Genomic DNA, 15782 nt, shown 5'->3' with positions numbered 1-15782 from the left:
TCTTCGTGTATAATTTATGCGTCAAATGTATTTATATAAATATAATTTTTTATCTTCCTGACTTTTCGATTCTAAGGACAGTGATTTGTATAAAGAATTTCTTTCTCTTTTTGTATGTCGTTTGTATAAGAAAGCACTCCAGCTGGAGTGACGCTTGATTTTCTTTGTATAAAAATCTTTTTCCGTAACTGCCTTGTATAAAACTATTCGAATAAAAAAATACTATCTTATATATTCTTCAAATTTTATTAATAATTATGAGAACCTCAGGATATCCTATCATCCATTAGTTGTATTAAGTGAAAAGCCCTAACTGAATCTTACATATAAATTGCGAATCATTTGTTTTGTAAATTATACGTTCGAAAAAATTTTCATCGAAACTGAGGCTTTTGTGTAATTGAAAATTAAAAGGTAAAGACCAAATGGTCCAAATTTCACTTTATATATGTATTTAACGATGTTATACACAAACTCTTTGAGTCATACAAAATAAAATGTTCATAACTAAATTATTTGATTGCCTCACTGAAAATATTGAATTAGTTCACACATCCCCTTTATAACAAGATATTTAGGATTCTAAGTAGGGTGTGGAAATAATTCTTCTAATGAAAATAGAATTGTGAACAAGATATATATTGTAATAATATTGGAGGCAATGAAATTTTGTAATTAGTCTAATTAGCTAATTAACAATTTTGAAAGAAGTGACCTTGTTTTTTTCATCTGTGAAATATAATAGAATAATACACGTAAGCGAGTATTCTAGAATGGTGTTAAACGTGAGTTGCAGTCGGAAAATAATTTATTTTCTATGGTCGAAGCATGAAATTTTTAATTGCTCACGCTATGTTAATATTCATCAAACGTAATTTCAAAGTTTTAATAATAAAATATATAGTTTGAATAATTTGGAGTAATAATTTGATTTATTTTCGTTCTTTCTTGCGAAATGACGAAAAGAAAATGTAATTTGTCTCACAAGTATGAAACGTGTTGAAGGGAGAAAACAGATGACGTCAGCTTTAATAAACGAATCAATGTTTATTTACACATAAAAGCAATAAATCAATCGTTAAAAATCTTAATTATAATAACGAGGATTAATAACGCAAACGACAGTGGTCATTCGCCTCGACAATGATAATCTCATTAAGCTGAAAAATGTATGTTTGTGTTGGATCGCATTTTATACAGCAGGTATATAATATATTCACATAAATAAATACCACTTAGGCGCTTGCACCAGCAGAAAGCTTATGCAGAGATAAATATTTTTACAAAAAATATTTTTGCTTTTCCTAATGAAAGCTGCATCATTCTCGAGAGTGGGGCCGAAGTGTAACAACAAAGTAACGATGGTAATCGACAGTAAGCACGCGAAGCAACGGATCGCGTCAATCGAGAATGTTGAGTTTGCTGTTGGTCTTGCGCAGTTGCGCTCGCCAAGGTATAATGTGCACGCTGTCCGAGTCGTCGATCGAGTCGTTTCTCTTCTCCTCGTCGTTGGCGGCGACGACGGCGGTGGGCTCGTCGGTCCTTGGCGGCGGCGACGACGGCGGCGGCGGCGGCGGCGGCGGCGTCGCTAGAACGTCGGCGGCCACTGATTCCTTCCTCGCGACTGTCGGCTGTAGCTCGAGCTTCGGCGCCAAGCACGTCTGCGGCGGCAGCGCTCTGCGAAGGAAAACGAGCGCGAGTAACGCCTCGGCGCAGATAGCGAGCGCAGGAGGATGATCGATGACTCACCCGCTGGCCTTGCAGTCGCTATCTTTCTTGGCGAGCAGCTGCCTCTTCCAAGGCGGTATCGCTTGTATTCTCTTCTCCTCGTTTTCCCGGGCAATTTGCTCCTCCAGCTCTTTTTTCGCTCGCTCTGCCGCCTTTCTTGCCAACATTTGCCTCTTCCAAATAGGTATCACGTTGCCCGAGCTGTCCTTCTCCGGAATCTGCCGAATGCACAATCGCCTTCGTTACTCGCTCGTCGGCTTTTCGATTTGCGAGATTCTCCTCGTCCTTGCGCGCAACGATATAGCGAAAGACAAAAGATCGTTGACCCACCTGGTCGACAAAGTTGGCAATGCTAAAAGCTTTGTTGATCTCGGATATCAAAGTCTGCTCCTGCGTCTTTTCCACTTGCGCCCGCTGCACTTTGAGCTTCTTGATGCCGGGTATGTCTTTCGTTTTCTTCAGTTCCGCGATCAAGTCAGTCTTCTGAACGCAAAACGCCTCGGACACTGAAAAATGAATGAAAAAGAGAAACGCACCTAATACGCAGCTCCCGAAGCGACCGCCAGGTTTCGATCGTACGGCAGCCGACAACATTGTTTACCGTTGGTCATGGAGACGCTGCGATTCGGCGGAGCAGAGAACGTCTTGGTGATGTGCATCTTGATGTTGGTCCTCCTTAATTGCACACTGGTCAAGTCCTGAATACTGATGGTCGCCAAAGGTTGCTGCTGCGGCGACTTGTTGGCGATGTCGCCGTCGACGGCGCCGCTCGAATTGGTCGACGAGGACGTTTGCGACGTAGTCAGTCCATTCATCGGCGGCGGTGGCAACGGTGGTGGCGGTGGCCCCGAGGCCTCGTCGTTCCGTCTCCGTTGCTCGTCCTCCTCGTTGTGTCCGCAGCCGCCGTTGCCAGCGGCTTTGCCGTTCGCCTCTTCGTCGCCGCTTCGTATGTCCAAATTGTCCACCGATCTGCGAATTCAAGCGGGCGAAAGAGCGAAAAGAAATTTTCCACAAGTACACAAAGTACGGCGCGCATGTAAATGCTTCTCCGCGCAGCTGGAATAAATTAGAAAAGCTTTCGCTCCTGATTTCACGGCCTGATGCGTACGACTCGGCGCGCGCTCGCATATCCTTGTTCGCGACGACTCAATGCACTCGAGATCCCCAATTACGCTGAAAATTGAGCGGCAATGGAGATTCGAGGTTTGCGTCTCGATTCCCAAAGCCGGATGTGCTGCGCGGCACGGCCGAGCCGAAGAAACCCGAGTTTCGAACTGTCGCTGCGAAGAATCGGATATTTACCGTTCGATCGCCGTCGTCGCAGCGCCGTCGCGCTTCGTAGCCTGCATTTCGAAAACTGCAAGCTGGCGCGAATCCCAAGCGAGCGCGTTATCTCCGTTTACGATCGTCGCGATAATGGTTTTCGACGTACCTGGCTTTGGACAAGCTGGACGCGCTGCTGGCGACGAGGCCGGACTTGCAGATGCTGCGCAGGTACTCGGATGGTTTGAGCAGCGTGTCGGAGTCGGCGGCCTGATGGGCGAACTTGGGCGGTATGAAGGGCAGCACCATGTGCCTGTTGACCAGGTGGGCGGTCACCTGGTGAGACGAGTGCCGAGCTCCGTGGCTGTTCGCCGAGTCCTCCTGGTCGTTGCTCGCCGGCGAGCTGACTAGCGGCGGCGCTCGCGGCGTCTCGTGCTCGTCTTCCGCTGCAACTGCTGCACGAGGCTGAGTCGCGGTCGCCGCTGCACAGCCACGCGCGCACGCACACGCACGGACGAGCGTGTCAAAGTCAGAACGAGTCTCTCGCACGGGTGTGTAGGCGAGCGCGGCACCCGTAGGCGCTCGGGTGAAATCTAGGTAAGTGTATTATATGCCCGCCTGAGCGCCATGGTCTACTAAAGGCTGCCGCATACATATCCATAATAGCGCGGCTGCTGCCTCGGCGCGTTGCCGGCCCAATTAAACGACTGCCCCCTCCCGACCGCGCGCGCTGCTCGACCAACCACGGTTTCCGCGCTTTTCGCCCCCGATCCCTTCCTCGTCTTGTCCTTCCGCTGGTCACCTCCGCCGACTGCGCGCTCTGATAGCGACGGCATCGTCGTCTCTTCGCGGCCAGCGCGAGTCGTGCGAGAGCAGCTCCGCGATGTCCGTCTCTCGTTCCTTCTCGCGAGACCGCGCCGTCGACCACGTCGGCCGAGGGGACGGCCCTCGGCAACCGTTCGTTCGACATTGTCCCTCGTTCGGTGGATTTCCTTTTCTCGCACGCGCAGCCAGTCCTGCGCTCGGGCGGGCTCGCGGAGGACGCGTGCGCGTTGCGTGCGCGTTGCGTGCGCGTCGCGTGCGCAGGGAAATTGGCATTTACCGGAAACGCTGATGGTAGCCTCGTAGTTTAACTCCTGCCTGCTCATCGGACAGCCGTCCATCTTCTCCTCCTTCGGACCGCTCTCCACCACTTTGCCCGTCACGATCACGACCTCGTCGGCTTCCGGTGGTGGTGGCGGCGGCGGCGGTGGCGGCGGCGGCCTAAATATACTGCCGGCAACACCATCACGTTACGTCTTTTCCAATCGAGTCCGGCGATTTCGTTTTCGCCGTGCAGCTTAACTTTTCATGCAAAGTGCTTTTCGCGATATCAAAACCCTTTTTTATCGACGCTTTAAGGAACAAAAATACTGAACTTTGGCTCTGACTTCTGACATTACGCTACAAGATGCTGGTACTCGAGATATTATGGCTTAATAAGGCTGCTAATGAAAAGTAATCCTGACGGTGCTTCCTCGTGTTAAATTGGAATTAACGGCAAAAGAAAATTGTTTTCCAAAGAAACTTCGAAACTACGCGATTTCCTACCCTAAGATAAATTGGATATTCAACTGAGATAGAAAAACAATTCACTAAAGTATACATAATCTGAGACTCTAAGAAATAGATCTGCCAAGAGTGCTGATAGACGGCTTCCTTTCTGTCTCGCCTCAGCCTTAGTCGTTATTTTTTTCCTCTTCGCGTGTAAAAAAAGACAAAAAAAAAAGTTTGGATAATCGTTCAGCCGCGAAAGCAATATCGAACTCTCGATCTTCTCTTTACAGCCGATCGAGCTGGCCTACTTGCCTGACTCCGTTGATAGACGTCTTCGTCTCCTTTTCGCTTTCCGTTCTCGTCGAGCTCGTCGTTGAGCTTTTCCTCTCTGAAACATTCGCATCGATTGTATCAGTGATCTTCTCACGAGTGGCGCCCTAACATCGATTGCTTTGTCTTCCCTTTCTCTAGTACGTTACTCGTTGAGAATGAAAAACTTTACGAATGATCATATTGGGAGTTTGACGAAAGCTCGTTTCCGTCATTCCGAGCAGTGCGTCGCGATCGCGTGCCCATTATTAAGTAAAGAGATCGAAAAGCGGCGCAGGCAAAACGGGCGTAGAAGCTACAGCGGGAAAACAAAATGAGAGTAATGAGCACGTATCTTCGTGGAAAGTCAGGCTGGCGACAATCGAACACGGGCGCCGCGTGTACACGCGCGCTTTCACTTCCGGCGCGGCTTTTCCAATAAAAATAGCAATCGTCTCCAATTGACGAGGCGTATCTTCGTTTCTCTCTCGCTTGCTTTCGGTGGATCGCCATCTTTTGGGCGACCGTCGCGGCCCGTTCGATCGGGAAAGCTCGATGTGCGCACGCTCACCCGACCAATGCGAGACCTGCTCGCTGAATTTTCACGGATGGCTTTCGCGCTAAGCTGGCGAATTTTCCGACAAAAATTACGCCGAGAAGTGGCTGCTAAGCTTTACCTGTCGAGTGATCCGGCGCCTTGGGACTTTTACTCCTGCGCTCGTTGCTACTGTTGCGTGAAAGCGAGGGAGTCGAGGTTGCCGATGAGTAACAATGAACTTCGCTGCTCATGTTCGACGATTCGCTCGCGCTGCTAGACCTGCTGTACCTGCGATCTGCCTTGTTCGACCTGCCGATTGAACGAGGCGTCTAATTCCTTATTTTTCATAGTTTTTGTTGTTTGCTTTTTGGAAAACGGAAGGATGGTGTTTTTGTTTGATCGAATCATTTGCGAATACTTATAAGGACAAGAAAAGGGGTAAGCAGTGAGAAAGGCCTCTTAGTATTTCTGTTATCTGCAAGTATCTTCTCGTCAAGGCTAAATCATAGATAAAACGAAAACAGCGAATTGGTCAGTCACCTAGGATGAGAGGCACTGTCGGTAAGTTTCCGACGAGTTACTCTAGCATGCTTGGGACTCGATTGCTCTTCCGGCTTGATGAAAATCTGTTCGTAAGCGTGTTCGCTGCCGCTGTCCTTCACGCTTCCGTTACCCAGCTGCTGTTGCTGCTGCTGCTGCTGCTGCTGCTGCTGCTGCTGCTGCTGCTGCTGCGGTACGGCCGGCGGTGGTGGCGGCAGCGGTGGCGGTACTGGCGCTGCCATTACTACTGTCGATGATGGCTGATGCTTTAACGTACCGTTATTATTGATGTGCACGTCCACTTTCACTGGCGGAACAGAAAAGACAGTAATCGTGCTTAGATGGCGCGTCCGACGGAGAAATGCCTTCCGCTTTTTTTGTTTTGTTGTTTTTTTTTTCCTTTTTTTTGAGGGGAGAGGGATCAAGAGTGAAAGTCACGCTCGCTACGCCTTTTGTTTGCGATTAGCATGTCGCCTAGTGATAGCCTGCGTAGTTTCTTTCTTTGCTTGGAAATCGAAGGGAGCATCGCTCTTTAACAAGGAGCAAAATCGACAATTAATCTGGATGTAGCGACTCAATCGCGGCTGCTGCATTGTCGGCTTCTCTCGCCGAGCGAACGGAACACCTCGTCTTGCTAACCAACTTTTCCACGCGAGCTGACGCTTTCCTTCGCGTACGCGTGTCTCTTCGCGAATGTAAATTTCCATCCGATATATACATAGGCAACTCGGCCACTTTCATTGGTAGTTTTCGCTGGAGCGAAACTGTTTTCACTGAAATACCAAATGAACCTTTCGAGTTAAAAAAAATAAATAAATAAATAAATATTATGCCTACGTCGGCGCTCGGAATGGAAAAAGAAGCCTACAGAAAAATGAAACTCGGAAAAAACGTTGGGCGTCTTTTCATATGGTATATACCAGTGAGCGTCTCGTCCTTTCTATCGTTGGAAGCGCGACTAGTGGTGGTGGAGCTGTTGATGCTAGCCGTGTCGTTGAACAGGTGGCTGATGCGCGTGTAGACGAGGTCACGCGGGCTGTGCAAGTAAAATGACTCGCCGCTGCTACTGCTGTTCCCGTTGACGATGGCGGCAGCTACCGTCGACGGGCTCGTGGCTATTATCACCGACTCTTTGGTCGTGCGCGAGGCCGGATACGACGCGCTCATGGGGTTGATGTAGAGGCCGTCCCGCGGCCTTGAACCCGGCGGATGCAGAAAGAATGGCTCCTGGAACATGATACTGGAACCGCAGCTGCGCACTGAACACTACAAATTACGTCAGTTTGATTTTTATTTTAGACTTTGAATACAGTTATGTTTGGACGCGCGTAATTGATTATTTTGTCGGTTCGGCTTTTGTCGTTTAAAATATTATTGATACGCTTTTGTTCGTGAAGAGGGTCACATTTCTGAATCCTGGTATTTATTGAAATATTACCATTTTTCTCAAGTACCTATAGCTAGAAGATCTATATTTTTTATAAACTAGGGATTACAAAAAATCATTATGTTACAATGCTTCCATTGTCAGTCTCATACAACAACAACTGTCACTTTTTAACGTTTTCTTTCACGCTGATTATTATTCAATAAAACTAATGAAAAAAACAGCAAACCCGACGAATACGAAAGGGTGCATTACAATTGCAATAACCTTATCAATGGAATGAAGCTTGCAGCTACATGTTGTCGCATCGCTCATATTCTCGGAGTAAACGGAGCATATCGGCCGGTCTCTGCAGGCCATCGCAAGCGTGACATTGGGACGCGCTTTTGCGCCCCCTACCTCTCATTCTGAAATCAGAAAGATTGGCGTTGAACGCACATTCGCCGCGATCTGGCAACGATAATCGCGACAACGACGCGTTCGGTTGCGATCGCTTTCGCAACGACGGCGCGCGGTATAAAGGATCGCCTTCGCGGAAGTTGTACGTTTGCACTTGTGTATTCCTCGCTTGTGCCGACAGCTATTACAAGCCTTGTATCGCGTGATTCGCGATGACTACTAATGCCGGCGTTTTCTTGTCTTTCCAACCAGGCTATCACGCCTGCTGCTCGCAATTTCATTGACGATGATTTAGTTTCCAGAGCTATCGTTATATCGAATGCTCGCTCGCTGAACTTTAACTATCCCGTCTTATCTGGAATTTATAAGTGATGTACAGATTGTTTGCACCAACTCATGCCATTTACAATTTCATGCGAGCTTCAGTCGGAACTCGTGCCCAATCGTGGCATCTACGATCTTTTATTTCTCTTTGTTCTCCATTTCCCTCCTCGTCATCGATACGCCATCTACGAGTGCGTTACAAAACAAAAGCTATCGCTCGAAGAAACCCCGTCCACGGGTGCAATCAAACCGACATTTACTGGTCAAATGAGTTTTATGAAAAAGGCGTAATAATCGCGTGATAAGTGGAATCGAGCCTTGATCAGCAGCGATCTCGGAGCATCGGCGCGCACGGAAGGCAGCACGACGGCGCGAAAAGTGAGAAAATTAACGCGCGTTGAAAACTTTCCGATTCGGTCGATCCGAGGCGACGGCGAGTCGCATGCAAATGTACTTGCAAGTCGAGTACGCGAAGAAAAGAACAACAACGACAAGCCGGAGAGAACGTCGCGCTCGGTCGGATCTAAATAGCAAGTGATATTTTATGCATTGCCAAGCGGCGTTGACGACGACGATGACGCGGGCTTCGCAAGCGTTGCGCGCTTAGAAAGTTGCCCGCTCCGCGTGAAATGAAAATTTCGCTCGTCTCGCGCGATTAATTCTCGACGCTGCTCCCGAGATATATATATATATATCGTAGAGATCGCGCGAGCTATTTAATTTGAATTCTCGATTGCTTGCGCTACGCGTCGTTTTTCTTTTTCTCGTTTCGGTGAAATTCGATAGGTTTTTCAAACTCGGATTTTCGTTCGTCCTCTCGCGAAAGCGGAAACGACGACACCGCCGGCTTTGTTTATCAACGTCTCATATATATTGCAAGACGAGATGCAGGTATTTCATAGCTGTAAATCTGCAGTGTTACGCTGATAGAAAAATCGTCAACGATCAACGGCGCTCGTGTGAAATAATTACGTATACGCGTTTCATGTGCGATTCATATGAAATTTGCACAAAATTATCTCCAAAATTTATCGGTACATTAGTTCATTTTCTCTAATGTTAAATAATTATTATTGGCAAATACATTTTTCTTATTATCGAGTTTAAATATATCTCGATATGAATCAAATAAGAATGAAGGATGAGTAATAATTTCAAATTTCGATTTTACCCACGCGATACGCAATAGTGTCCATTAAACAGAGGAAAGCATAAAAACATATATTTACGAAACTTTGTAAGATTTTTAATTGACGCGTTTCTTATACATTTCATCACCTGATATTGTGTATATGTATTTTGTGTATGTGAGTGTGCGCGCGCGCGTGTGTGTGTGTGTGTATGTATTTCTAATAAAGTTTTTGTTGTAATATTTTCAAAACATTGAATAATATCGAAAAAATAATTTGCTGTTGATAACATAAAATAATTTGAAAGCGAATCACTGGAATTTTATACACAATGATCAAAATAATTAGAGTCTTTATATATTGAACTAACGAAGTGAAATGTATAAATCATTATTGACGCACCCCTTCAGTACTAATGCTATTCAGTACTATGAGCGATTGCATCCTCGTGCAGTAGTTAGTCGCCTGACAAAAACAATCATCCTAGTGAACGTTTAGTTAGATCAGAGAAAAAGAAAGAGGACAAGATAATATAAAAGATAGACGTGATTTTTTCAAGAAACTATATGCGCTCAAAGAAAAATTGATGAATCCTTTTTCAAATTTATTTGCAAAAGGATTATTTTTAACGGGCTATTAAAGGAAAACCCAGAAGACCTCTTACTAAGGAATTAAGGACGTTCTCTGTTGGAAAAATATCGGTGAAAGATATTACTTTGCTATATTCGTTAAATTTTGTCATTGAAAATCCATGATCAAATTTTAACAAGTGGCACTCCAACAAAGTAGATGTAATACGTAAAGTACTCTACTTTTCTTGAACGTATTTGAATGGAGATTGCTTGTGTTACTCTTTTATTTCTTTTAACTCATTTAACATGATATTATACAATCAAATACTTATCTATAAGAAAAATTTATATTCATTGTTGTATTTTTGCACTAATAAAGATAGAAATCTGACTTATGAAATATCGTCTAATTAATATTCACTTTAAATACTTACACTACTCTTTTAAATTAATTTAAATTGTTACTTTATAATAAGAAAAATTAATTCGATAATAATAATAATTATGAAGGAACTTGAATAATTTGAGAAAAAACTCGACTAACGCATGCAGAAATTTGTACCTAATCTTGTAAATATTTTTTGTGAAATGTGTATATTTGCAGTGGGATAAATGTTTACGAACATGCGGAGGCGCTCGAACGATTAGAAAACAGAAATCGCTGTAGGATCATATCGGACCCTCGCGGTTTGAGAAATTCAAGGTGATTAACGAAGAGTACACGAGAAGATTATTAGCTATTTGCGGATGAAAAAGAAAAAAAAAAAAAAAAAAACGGGCGTACGCGTTTTCGAACAAGATCGCTCGAAAGTACGCGTGCTCCTCCTCCTCCCCACTTTCACTCGCTGCGGTGCGAGAGGCTGTGCGAAAACATTGTTCGCGTAAGCTGCCTGCACCGCGCTTTTCTTTTCATCGCGGTCATCGACAAATCGCTCGCGTCTGCTGCAAGACAATAAACATCGCGGCCGTTTCGAATCGGATCAATGGATGCGTAAACTCTATCTTTATTTATACTGAAAATGAAGAAAATTGCAAACTTTCTAGATCGTCGTATATATAGACACGCGCTGGGGTCGCGCGAAATCTCCACGACCGCAGCGATCAAAGAAGCGCGTTCGAGTCGTGCGATTGATACTTGCACTGGCGAGTGCGAATCGACTTGCCACCCGGTACGCTCAAGAAAGTCAAAGCGATTTGCCCCGTGAAAGGCGTCGCCGTCGTCGCGTCCCCGGCAATTGTCTGCGAAGCCTTGCACTTACGGCGTCGGTGGCCACTCGGACCCGTGGACATTACGCCCGAGACGTCGATCGACTCGTACGATCGTTTCGCACAGTTGCCGAGCGTCGCACCGAAATACCACGCTCGTCCTACTCGTCTTGCTGCGATATCGCATCGCAGCGCCAGATCGACGTTCTGCTCGTTGCCGCGTTAATTGCGCCAAGCTGCTACTTATTTATTTCCACTATGTCGTATATCTGCCGTGGAGGAAGCCCGGACTAATTCAAGAAGATAATCAGACAGAAAAAGGGCAGAAGACCGTAGCCGCGGTCCGTTGTTGCGGGCGTCTGGTTCAATCGCGGCAGATCGCCAACGTCGCTGGGCGCATGGCGTACGTGTCTCTCGCGTGTGAGCGCAGCTGCTCGCTGGCGCGCGGCTAATTGAACCTGCGGCGCAGGTACGTGTACCGCAACAACGGCGCGCGCCCGTAACTCCCTTTCTACGAGTATGTACGCTAGCGTTGCGTCGAGTTCGGCCAGCTGACGTTGCCTGTCGCGCGCGTCTCAGTTATGGAGTTTTCAGTTGCGAGACGCTCGAATTGGGACGTTGTTCCGCACGGAGGATCTTGCCGAAAATCGTGTGCTCGCTCGATCGCGTTCGTGTGACTCGCGGTGGCTCTCTCATACGCACTTGCAATTGTTGGATCTGAGCTTTCCTTACAATATAAACGTCTTTGTGGGTTTCGTAATTTCTTTGAAAATCCGTTTCTCACGACGGAGGAGGGGGAAGGCGTTTTCAAAATGAAAGTGGAAATTCGATCACGCGAGCGAGGTCGGAGAAGAGAGTGGCAGCATAATTATCGGCACACGAGTAAATTTCGCCGGGAAGAGAAGACGTCGCCGGCTTCATAGTAACGCATCAATGGGCCACGGTGAAGCGAGGCGATTCACACATGCCGACTGCTCGCGCGAAAGTCGACGCGTAATTGCCTCGTAAAATCCATTCTACACAAGTGAAACTCGGCCTTTTGTCCCTCGCTTCCAGAATTATCCAGAGAGGCATGCAGAAAAAAGGAGTAACGCTCGCCGCATCCATTTCTTTTTCTTTTCGATTGACTCGACTGTTGGGAAACCGAGCGTTGACGCGTGATTATACAGAGCGTTTTTCCGACTGCAATCCGAATATCGGTACTTTTGCGACACTTGCCGATATTGCCGATATTGCCGATAAATTGCCGGTAATTGAGTATAGACGTTCGCTGATAATAGAGCAACTCGAGGAAGAATTAGAAGGCACTTAATGCGTGGCTGTCCGTAACGTAAGGTCCGCAAAGCGTGACAGCTCTGTTCCCCCCGCGGAAATTGTCAAAGGATGCGCGCGCGCGCGCGCGGCCTGCCAGAACCGCAATGCCATGCAAATCCTTTCTCCGCGCCGGAAGCGGCAAGCCGCCGCGTGCGTCCTCTCTCGCTTACATCACCAAGTGCGTGCAAAACGACGAGCTCCCCAGCCAAGTGGGTGAAGGACGACTTGTCGAATTCGTCGCTTCCTCGTGTGCCGCTGCGCGCGCGAGACGCGCCAACTGACTCGCCGATCGAGCCGCTTACCTGGGGCGGGCTCGCGTGCCCTAATCGGATAATCGGGCGACAATTTCACTTTTACGACCGAGCGGCATTAAAGCGCAGTGCATTTTCCCCGTCGTCCCGCGCTGCACGGCAAAAGGCGCCCCGAGCCTTCGTCATTTTTCGGCGGCCAACCGTGCCGCTTTGAATAATCGCTCTGGCCGAAAACTGCTCGCGGTCAGCGAGCAGAAAAAAAAAAAAAAGAAGGTTCGCGCGAGCGCTCGTTAAAGCGCGGCCTGCCCCCCTTTCTCCCGAAAGATCGTTGCACGGTGGAAACAATCCACGCAACGCTCGTGTAGAATATCCCGTGCGCGGCGCGGTTTTGCAGGCTCCGAGAGGCCTACTTAATTGGCCGTGTGTGTGTACGCGTGCACGCGCCATTTATGACGCGGCACGGCGCCCGCGAGCACCAATCCTTGCTCCGTTTTTTTTCCTTTTCCTCTCTCTCTCTCTCTCTCTCTCTCTCTCTTTCACCACTCTGCGCGCCGCCGGTTTTCTCCTGCACCGTTCGAGCTTGATTATTCAGGCTTCTCTTTGTTTTTTTTATTCGTTTATTTTTGTTTTTCATTCAGGGTTAAGGTCGGCTCGTTTTTGCGCCAAGGGAAACGACGCGCGTGCAGTCATTGTTCCGCAAAACTGAGCGGAATGTTGAATCCGTTGCCGAGACAATCGTAAAAGCGGTCGCTACGGAAAAACGAAACAATCCGAGGTATGCGAGGTACGCGGCCAAGTCGGCTTTAATTAATAAACGCGCGCGACTTTTATCGCGCGCGCGCGAGAGAGAGAGAGAGTAGCTTCATTCCCGAGGCGGCCAGAGCGCGTATAATTATCGGCGTAATTGGTGTGACTTGGGTTGCGCGCGAGTGCAACCGGCTCTTTTAATTTTCGCGTATCGCGCGGCGCTAAGATGAGAGAAAAGAAACGCGAGTTACGATTACGGAAATCCGCGGCAATCGAAATAATTGCCCTTAATTGTAGCGCTGACTGACGGCGTCCGATCCGGCGCTTTCGTTCATAACCATCCGCGCCGCGATTATCCGAGCGTCGATTGTTCAGTCTATAAACTTGAGATATCGCGAGAGAGGCAGAATTTTATAGAAACGCGGCTTTGCGGTACCGTTTCACGGCTCAGTTGCGATGCACGTTCACGCAGAACAGCGCGCGCGCGGCTTTTTTCATATTTAATAAAGCTCGACGCGAAAGTACGGCGAGTCGTTGAGAGGAAGAGAAAAAAATAAGAATCCTAAGTTTCACCGCGAGCCTGCCGAAGTTGGTTGGAATCAGGAACGAACGAGGCAAGCTCGCGCGCATGTGCGATTATGATTGTCACAAAAGCGGCACATGGATTATACATCGACGACGAGGAAAGTGTGCCTCGCTTGTCAATGGGAAAGCCAATCGTGTGCTCTCGTTCGACGTAGCTTGCGTTGCAAAAATAACAGTGGCACTGCTTCGCGGAAGGCTAATCGCGGCGAAGGGCAACGCTAAAGATACGCGATGAAAGTTAAATGAAATGAAAAATAAAAAAAAAAAAAAAAACTCACCAGAGGTAGGACGCGAGAAAGCGACTGGCAAGAGTACTGGAGGAGCACAGTCGGCAGTGAGGTCCGCGAGGACAGCACGGGTTCACTGGACAACTATGCACTTTTGTCACTGGGCGCACAACGAGCGAGACGATCGCCGACGCATCGACACATGGAGACGCGGAGAGAGAGAGAGAGAGAGAGAGAGAGAGAGCAGCAGCGAAGAAGACGAAGAAGCCTGGCGTTCCGTTCCGCGAGTGCGCGCGCTCCGCGCGGACAACGAACTCCCGCGAGCGACCGACAACTGGCGAGTGGTAGTGAGTCCGCGGCTTGTAAACGTCCACCTGTTGCCACCACGCGCGCGCGCGCGCGCTCCACAACCGGAGAAAGAGAGTATACGCTCGCTGGGCTGGATAGAAAGGAGAGTGGGGCTCGGCGCGCAAGCGTCGCGCTTGTTCGTCCGGGATAGATCTCTTTCTCCGTTTCTCTCCGTGGAGCAGTCGAGATGCTCTCTCTCGTTTCTCGCTTTTTTTCGCGTCCCGATGTCGCATCGCGCGCGCGCTGCGTCAAGCTCCATTAAGACGACGTTGCGGCCTCGCTGCCTCCGATACGCATCTCACAGTGGCAAACTTTGGTCGTCTTCGTTCTCATATTTTCCGGTTCCTTTTTACCCGTCTTCGCCACTTTCGTATCGTCCGAATGAATTTTATTCGCAAATAAACTATCGATTTCGTCGGATAAACGATATCGTGAAAATTCACGTTAACACGAGACCATTGTTAAAGTAAACTTCTTTGTTGGTCGTTCGAAAGAGAGAGAGAGAGAGAGAGAAGGAAGAAAAAAAGAATAATAATAGGAAGTTCCAGGGATGAGGTTGCGTAATTCGTGAATTTCCGGCTGGCGATATGTGTGGGGGGATTCGGTTGTTCTCGTGTGATGGACAAGCCGATAAATGCAAGGCAGCGCGCGACACGCGAGTTGTTGCCGCCGGGATTTTATCGTGGATGCACGCGCGAGATGCGCGAAATATTATTATGCTTTTCCGCTATGCTCTTTACCTTCTGCAAACCGTTAACCATCCTGAGCTATAAATTAAGGCTGCGATTTTTTTTTTCTTTTATATTAACTTGCTACAGGCAACATGCGTTGGTTTTAAACGGTGCACTTGTCCCTCTTTTACAATGTTTACAATAAATATCGAGATATCTTTGCGAAACAGAATCTTGCATAGGCATGGAATTGCAACTTGAGAACGCCAACTCTTCTCGCTACGATTAGTATAATTTGGAATTGCAGCGTAAAATAAAGTCGCTTTGAGGACGAAGTTAGTTATAGTTTATATTTCTCGTATAGAGCTTTCAAATGTACATGTCCGACGAGGCAGCGATTTGGTTTAATTGAACGAGAAACATAATAAGCAAAGTGTTAACTTCGCATAAATGTCCAGCTTCAAACACAATGCAGTCTTTGTTTAGATGGTCGACTTGTTATAACTTACTCTGTGATCATCAAGCGAAAGTTTCTTCGTTGGCAACGATAAAACGAAGATTTAAATATTGTTGGAAGAATCGGCTTATCAGTTATCGATCTAGCCAGGCTTTATTGTTCATAAAAACTTTCTCCAGCTTGAGCAGCCGATTTTTATTATCACTTAAAATTTACACAATTTTCACGCACTTCCGCCAAGCAATCTTTT

General features: G+C 47.4%; 1 protein-coding gene across 1 annotated transcript; it reads right to left on the bottom strand.

The window, feature by feature from the left end:
- Nucleotides 1-1078: 1078 nt before the first annotated feature.
- Nucleotides 1079-14354, bottom strand: LOC131673450 (homeobox protein 5). The gene is made up of 12 exons (XM_058951458.1): nucleotides 14108-14354; nucleotides 7569-7708; nucleotides 6835-7180; nucleotides 5915-6221; nucleotides 5514-5683; nucleotides 4840-4915; nucleotides 4094-4263; nucleotides 3161-3473; nucleotides 2330-2697; nucleotides 2059-2234; nucleotides 1750-1946; nucleotides 1079-1677 (listed from the first exon to the last, which is right to left on the bottom strand). Exons 2-12 carry the CDS (start codon nucleotides 7659-7661, stop codon nucleotides 1401-1403), a joined length of 2493 nt encoding a protein of 830 aa, XP_058807441.1. The 5' UTR covers nucleotides 7662-7708; nucleotides 14108-14354; the 3' UTR covers nucleotides 1079-1400.
- Nucleotides 14355-15782: the final 1428 nt, after the last annotated feature.

The sequence above is a fragment of the Phymastichus coffea genome, unplaced genomic scaffold, assembly GCF_024137745.1.
Source record: "Phymastichus coffea isolate CEN01 unplaced genomic scaffold, Cenicafe_Pcof_1.1 PCOF00178, whole genome shotgun sequence".
Taxonomy (NCBI): domain Eukaryota; kingdom Metazoa; phylum Arthropoda; class Insecta; order Hymenoptera; family Eulophidae; genus Phymastichus; species Phymastichus coffea.
Note: the sequence above shows the minus strand (reverse complement) of the source record. Positions and strands in the feature narration are given on the sequence as shown.